General features: G+C 39.9%; 1 protein-coding gene across 8 annotated transcripts in view; it reads right to left on the bottom strand.

Annotated features, from left to right (window-relative positions):
* The window catches only part of PDLIM5 (PDZ and LIM domain 5), a 304,885-nt gene extending 302,045 nt beyond the window's left edge, over positions 1–2,840 (bottom strand). For all 8 annotated transcript variants that reach the window (XM_006900747.1, XM_006900746.1, XM_006900751.1 and 5 more), the window contains exon 1: positions 2,745–2,840. In XM_006900747.1, the coding sequence (XP_006900809.1) occupies positions 2,745–2,840 (96 nt within the window). The remainder of the gene's footprint in view (positions 1–2,744) is intronic.
* Positions 2,841–8,093: the final 5,253 nt, after the last annotated feature.

The raw sequence follows: 8,093 nt of genomic DNA, 5'->3' as shown, positions 1-8,093 counted from the left end.
GTTCATTGTTGCACATTTTTACCCCCTCTCCCTCCCTTCCTCCTTCGCTTTCCACTTCCCTTCCCCAGTTCACTTTTTTGTGTTTTTTTTTTAAATATTCATTCATTATTGCATCTCTGCTCTCCCTTCCCCCCAGTCTTCGTTGCAATGTACCTCTTATTCTGGGCTACTGTCATACATTTAATGCCTAATCATATATTCCTTTTAAACAGTTCTTTCCTTCATCTATTCCAGTGCAATGTTCATTTTCTATCCACTCTTATCCTATTCTCTCCCAAGCTCTCATCAGAGCTGTTTTATAACAGTGGTGCTATGCAGTATTTGTCCTTTTGTGACTGAGATATTTCACTCAGCATAATGTCCTGTAGGGTCACCCATGCTGTGTAATTTTTTATGAGTTCACTGTTTTTCAGTGCTATGTAATATTCCATTGTATGAATAATTTGCATTTTTATAGGTATTACAAACTTATTTTTAATCTTTAAAAATCAAGTTGGATAATATAAATTATAAGAAGCAACAAACATATACATTACATCATTAAACTAAATTATTACCTTCTAAATATCTGACTACAGAAATGGTCCACCAAAATTTAAGATAAAGTGAGATAAAGATTAGGCAGATTACCACAGTAACTGCTTGAAAGTTACCTCTTCCATATCAGCTATGTCTATTGCATAATGGAATACTACTATTAGTTGATGTCCAAGTTAAATTGACATTAAAGTACTTGGTAAAAATGGAAAAGTTTGTTGATGAGCCTTGAGTGATTAACAGGCATTATCATTCATTGCATAAGAATGTAAATTGGTATAACTTGGTGGTTTCCAATTAAGCAAAGGAGTGTACTGACTACCCAAAGACTAGTAGTTTGACTCCACCAACTACTCTATAGGAGAAAGATGGCAAATCTCCTCCTTTGCAATTTATTGCCTCAGAAAACCTGTTGGAAGGTCAGCTTTGAGTCAACTGTGAGGCAAGTACATAAAAGCAACAGTATCAAAATAACATGGGTATATTTGATATCCACTGCAGAACTGATTGTAGTAGCAGTAATGAAAACATTATAAATACCCTTCAACAGCGGATTAGTTAAACAAATGTTACTTCCATGCAACAAAATAATATACAAATACTTTAAAATTTTTTTAACACTTTACATGTCAATAGGGAAAATTCTCTAAGGTAAATTGTGCATCAGAGAATGGTATTAACCTAAATGGCTTTTTTCACCATTACTTTAGTCCCCTCGGGTCTCCTGCTACCTTAACTGCAGATCCATGGTCTTCCAAATCATCCAAGCTGTAGAACTAGGATAAGCAAGAAAGAGTACTTCCCATACAGGTCAATAAGACTGGAGGGAGACTGAAGTAAGACCCTGATAATGGTGGTGGAGAGACTGTGGCATTGCTTTGGACAAACTGTGGCAAGGTGTAACCTGAGGCTTCTTGCATTTGTGGGGCTACAGTTAACAGTTTTGCTGTTCTTGCCAGATGCTTGAAGGAGAAGCTGAGTTATAATTAAATACTCTGAAGCAAACCTTGCTGGATGATTGAGCAAACCAGAGGCTTCTTAAATTTGTGTTGCTGAACTAAAACCAGAGCTTGTACTGCAAAACACAATTAAGGAATTGTGTTCTGCCATTAATTTTGCTTGGGACTGCTGGACTAAACCTGGACTTGTATTGTGAGATAGTCTTTGCCTCTCCCACTCCCCAACATATTTCCGTAACAAATCCTACTCTTGGTACCACAACTATGAGTAAACTCTGTGAACCAACAACAAATAAATCAAACCTCTTGTTACTGCTCTGGCTCTAGAGGCACCATGGAGCTGCACTAATGGCTCTTTATCTGCTTTCTGCTCTGGGGCAGTGAAGGACAGTGCTATTCTCATTCCCTCTGGCCCTTTCAGAAAGATGCTCCCAGCCCTGTGCCTCCTTGTCCCATTTTCTGCTCCTTTCACACTGAGTAAGAGAAAGGTAAAGATTCCTATTTATTTGTATATTCATTTAGAAAATCTCTAAAGTTATACAATTAATGGCAATAATTATCTACTAGAGAGGAGAGTAAAACAATGCCTGACACCTAAACAATTATCAATAAATGTACTCTAATTAATCCCATCATCACTACCATTACATCATAAAAATCTACCCTTAAAATATACATATACAGACTATATTAAAATGAAATGTATGTATGAGGTAAACCATCAAATCACAATTGTTCTATCTACTTATAAGTCTAAGCCTTTCAATATTCTCTTAAAAATTAAGTAGCTTTTTTATCACTTTATGGTTCACTATCACCTGTATCTGAAAATTCAGGAAATAGCATCCTAAACAACTTTTTGTTTTTCCTATATCAATCAACACTTTTTTATAAACTTCTGGAGCTGAAATGAACCTCGAAATTGCTATTGTGCAGTCTTCTAACATGAAGAACTAAAATCTAGAAATTTCACCAAATCATTGACAGTTCAGAGATGTGGAGCCTGTTCCCTTATTAAATGTTTTTCCAATTCATTACTAATATGATAGGGGGATACAAATAAGCTAAACTGAGATTGCTAATGTTCCTCCCTCCATCATTAATACAAATAACTAGACTTAGTTTCGTTAACTAAACAGTCTGTTTAGTTACACAGACTTGTTAAGTCCTACAATTTGAAAACTGAGCCATGAGGTTTCCATGACCACTGGATGGTCTTCTATAATAAAATCTGTAAAGTATACTTACACTAGAGATAGTCAGAGGCATGTTGAAATCCTTGCCACCTTGCAGCCGGAAACCCCAAGGAGCTGGGCCAACCAAGGACACACTGTAGTTGCTCATGATTTTAAAGGCTCAAAGTATAGTCCCAGAAGGTAAAAGAAACTGAAAGAAAATGAGATGGTTAAAGTGTTTATTTGAAACCATATTACACATGCCCTTACTAAAAACCCAACTAGATTATGTTCTATTTTTTCCTTTTTGCCAAGTGAGACTATAGGAGATGAAAGTCTGTATTAAATTCTCCTTAATGTTGGTCTAAGAAAAGAAATCTATGAGCTAATACTTAATTTCAACACACAAGCCAGTTTCAACAGTATAAAAACTCACCACTGGAATATATTTCTAGAAACTTGTATCAATTTTACAACCTGGTATATCCAATCTGTGGCTTCCTGCATGCAAACTTAAAGCCAGACTACTTTACAACACTCCATTATGTATCTTTATAGAGGAAAGAACAAGATTTTATTCCAAGCTTAATTCAAAATGAAGTTCCTCTTCTCTCCACCTCATGCTTTCAGTTGGCAAAAGTACTTCAATGTCACTTACTTAAATTCTAAGTTACTCTAACATATGAAAGGAACTGCAAATCAGTATGCTTCCATTCCAAATCTTAAATTCTTTAAACTGAAAGACTCTGTAATGCCTATAACTTATCTCATCAATCCTTAACTGTATTTTGCATTTGCTTTTATAGTGATATGCTGTTTTCTACCCTTACAATAACATATTATGTATATACTTTTCCTTCAGATAGGCAATGATAGGAAATACTCTAGCACAGTAATATTTCAATCAGAATCTACGTTTATTTTATACGCATGCCTCATTAGAGTACTTATTACATGAGATTTAAGAAGAAAGCATGGCTAACCCTAATGCATGAAACTTAACTGAAATTTGAGAAAAGAATCAATGTTTCAGGGTTTTAGTTTTATCTCGCAGCCCACCCCCCGCCCGTATTTTACTCTAAGTGTTCTTATAGTAACTCTCACAATAGTAATTTCATAAAATAAAAAGCTGAAATAAAATAAGAACTGGTGACTGGTATTGGTTGTTATGTGGTTTTACATAGGTGGGAGAGTTGGGAGGAATGAGATTTTTTTTTAAATACACACACATAAATATTTCTAAAACACTAAGAAATACAATAGTTCCTGCTTTGAAAAATATTAAAAATATATTAGTATGCACACGATTTTAAAGCATTTTTTTAAAAAGTCTGGCTTTAAGATGTTCTTGAAAAATCTGGGTAGTCCAACCAAATCATCACTTTATATTATCTGTCTTAAAATGTTTTCCAACCCATTCAAAATGCTTATTCTATCACGCAAAATTCATAGTGGCAGTTGAAGATAATCAAACCACTACATAATTAAAAGCAAACAGATTCCTGCTCATAAAAGGAAAATGAGGTGAAACTTTAAAATAAGCCTGATTCTTAAAGAAAACTTAAAAATCTGAAAATCTGAACTGCAACTAGGTAGGAATGAAATGAGTGGTTTTTCCACCGGCAAAGTAGTACACTGAACTACAAAGCAATAGCATTACTACACTATTAAGAGTAACCGGCACAGGGCACTAAAAGGACTCAAAGGCCAAGCCAAAAGTTAACAGGAAGGATAGGAAGGCAATAAGGAGCCATACAATTGAATGTGTTCTCCCACTGCAGTAAAGGAATTTAGGAGGTAAACTTGTAATACTTGCACACATTATCAGAAGCATATAAAGCCAACTGATACTTCACAGGCAACCTGACATCTCTCTCTTCCAATCTTTAATTTGCTAGGAGAGGACAAATGTAAAAGTTGGGTTCAACTTCCTCTGCCCACAAGGGTCCTAAAAGAACATGTAATTCATTTCTATAAGCACCCTTGCACATACAACTTCCCTTTATTTGGGGCTCCCTTCATTTCTCCCATTTGTTACTCAACAGGGAGTTCTCAGCTCCAACCACAGAATCAGACTTTCCTTTTCTTTAGTATTCTTCTGCTAGCTTCATTTAGAATTCATTTGCCTTAAAAAATTCAGATTCAGACTCCTAAGCAAGGGCAATATTATTATTGGCCTATTGCAAGTCTCTTTGAAAATCATCTGGTTTTTAGTGCCCAAACCCTTCTGAAAATACCCAACAGGCAGGAATACTGAGCTGCCAGCTTACACTGCTTTCAAATGTGGAAAATATTGGAAATTTCTGCTTTCTTTCAGGGAAAATCTCGACGCTCTTTGCTCTTATACTAGGGAAGAAAGCTTGGTTATTTCCCACACTTCCTTCTTAACTTCTATGATTGGTGGGAAGGGTAGAGAAGCGAACCCTAAATGAAACAGACAAGAGTCTGAAACTAAAGAAAAGTCGATTGAGATTGTCCTTCCCCAGATTCTGATGATGAAGGTAGAGCTGAGGAACTAAAGATGAAAGCAGCCCATGAGACGGTTTTCCAGCAGAAGGTTCACGCCTAACGCTGTTTGCCAAATAAGGCTCCGGAGCGGGCTGTTTCCGTGGCAGGCGGGTTCAGACGTCCTCACAGTCAGGAAGGCAGACTTGGGATAGGATCTGGTGATCACACCCTAGACCTGCCCTGCCCGGCGCAGCCACGAATTTTCTTTCCAAGCTCTGCCCCGTCCACACCACCCTTCCTTTTCCCACTTATTGTCAAACTTCGCAAACGCACACAAACCCCAACATGTACGCAAGGACTAATAAGTCTGCAATTCATGACCACAGATTTTACTTTTCTGTTAAATGATCTTTATTTCTGGATGCACGAAAACTATTCCCAAAACAGGTTACACAACTGTAAATATTTGTGGGGAAATGAATAGTTCTCAGGAGCCAGAGAACAAATTTAAAACACACACACACACACACACACACACACACACACACACACACACACACACACACACAACAAATGAGTACGCCTTCCCGTTGAGTCTTCCTTCCTCTCCAAGTACCTGCCTGGGGTTCGCGCAAGACATGGAGCACCCGAATGCCCAGAGCGACGCCCCACAGCCGGCCCGACCGGCGGCGCGAGTGTGTCCCGGGAGCCCTTCCGCGCCTGCCCGCGTCGCCTCACGGTGCGGACCGGCGCTCGGCTCCCGCGCTCCGGGCTCTGCCGCGCTCGCCTCCGCCGGGCTCCGAGACTTCGCGGGCGTTCCATGCCCCATGCCGTACTCCCACCTCTGCCGGGGAAGCACCTGAGGACCCCCCACCACCACCATGAGAAGCGCGCCCCCAACTCCTCACAGCTACCCACTGCTCTTCCTCCTCCAGCGGATCAGAGTGCACATCCCCAGCTGCGGCCACTCACCTCCAGCAGGGCTCAACGCTGCCTCCGCCTCGGACGAGCACTGACAAGTGTCTCGCTGTGCGTACGCCGTCCCCGCGGCCTGCGGGAACTTCCGCCTCCCGGCACTCCCCGCCCCCGCTCCTCAGCCTGGTCACGCCCACCGGTGCCTGGTCACGCCCACCGGTGCTTGGTCACGCCCCCTCCCTCCAGGGTCACGCTAGGAGGCGAAGGCAACCCTGGGGACCCATGTGCGGGCTTGCTCGGCGGGCTGAAGCAATCCCCCAAAACAATTGCTCTACAGAGTTTCGGTGAGAGTAGCCTTAGAGGATTGCGAACAATACTTGGCAAAGATCTGGTCCTCCACGTTTCTATTTTCTGCTACGAGAGTTGCACTCTTCAGGAACCTTGACTGGCAGGCAGTTGCTCTTGGCTGAAAATAGAAGGGGCTTTGGGTAAATCCCTGTCTATGCATGTTCCAAGGATACTGCTCAATCTGTTGAAAAAGTTGTTCTGTGCTCGGAGAAGTGCAGATCCTGAGGTATGCCTGCAAAGAAACTTCAATTTCCAGACGTTAACTCCTGCCATTAGAAAATAGTGACGTGATGTGGCGATCAAAAGTGGTTGCACCAGCTGTATCCTTGACTTCTTTCTAAAAAAATCTACACCCTCACCCAATTCCTAGAAATGCTTAATAGCCAAAAGCAAATTAGAATACTTTTCAGTGAACACACGTCAAGCAACTTGTGGAACTTATAAAATTATGTATTGATTTTTAAAATATAAAATTATGTATTGATTTTTAAAACATGTAAAGAACAATATTTAACCCAGGGAATATAAACCAAGATGAACTTCATATAGACTTTGCAGTGTCAGATTGCCTACCTGCCCAATAAACAACAAGGTAAACAGCCATGCTTAGTGGTTATTTCACTAATCTGTCACGAAAAGTTTCACTTTTTTTTTTCCACATCAAAGATCCTGCTTCTAGATTTGGCGGGAATCTTTCTCCCAACCCCACAATATCTTCCTAGAGAATCAAAGCCTCTTCAAATGTACAATCCCTCACAAGGGACTAAACACAGAATAAATCGGGTATACACAGGTTTGCTTGTGCTTGCTTGATAGTCTACAGTGAACAATTCCACTTGTTTTTCAATACACTATATGAAACTACTCTTTACTGGATTAGTAAATCATCAGTAAACTCGTGCTTATCAAGATTACTGGGTAAATCGCCCCTGGGACTATGAATTCCCTTGAAGAGTAAGATCTTAAAACTACTCGACCTACAAAAGCAACCACTAGTCAAATATGGTGTGAAGCCTTCGAAATATGGCTGGTATGACTGAGAAAATGCATAACTTCCTCATTTTCATTTATTTACACTGAAAAATGAAGCAGAGTAAAATATATTTCAAATAAACAAATCCCACTAAATAGGAACCGCAGTAGTACATCAAGGTAGCTCTTACTGAAAGGTTGTGAGTTTAAACCAACCATAAACACAGCCTTTAAGTAAATTCTGACTCACTATGTTGGTCTACTGGGTCTCTGAGGTTGTAAATCCTATAAAGGAAGAGACAATACATCGTTCTACAACCGAATGGCTGGTTAGATTGAAATTGTAACCTTTTGGTTAGCATCTCAGCAGGAAACTCCCAGAGCGCCTTGAAATTTATTGCCCAAACTTAGATATGTTGGAAGTGTAAAATGGATACTAGATTTAAAAGATTAACTATAAAAGGTATAATGTATAGATCAATAATTTTATAGTGATTACAGATTTAAATGACAATGTTTTATGTTGTTGTTTGTTGTTATGTGCCCTCGAGTCGCTTGCGACTCATAGCTACTCTATGTACAACAGCCCTAAACTCCACTCGGTCCTGTGCCAATCGCACTGTCTCCGACACTCCCATCCCAATTATCCCAATCACTGAATCAATCCACCTCACAGAGGGCCTTCCTGTCCTGTGCTGTCCCTCCACCCTCCCAAGCATGATGTCCCTCTCCAAGGACC

The sequence above is a fragment of the Elephantulus edwardii genome, unplaced genomic scaffold (genome assembly GCF_000299155.1).
Source record: "Elephantulus edwardii isolate Elephantulus edwardi_28Jun2011 unplaced genomic scaffold, EleEdw1.0 scaffold00294, whole genome shotgun sequence".
NCBI lineage: Eukaryota > Metazoa > Chordata > Mammalia > Macroscelidea > Macroscelididae > Elephantulus > Elephantulus edwardii.
The sequence above is the reverse complement of the archived record's forward strand: the minus strand, read 5'-3'. Positions and strand labels throughout refer to the sequence as shown.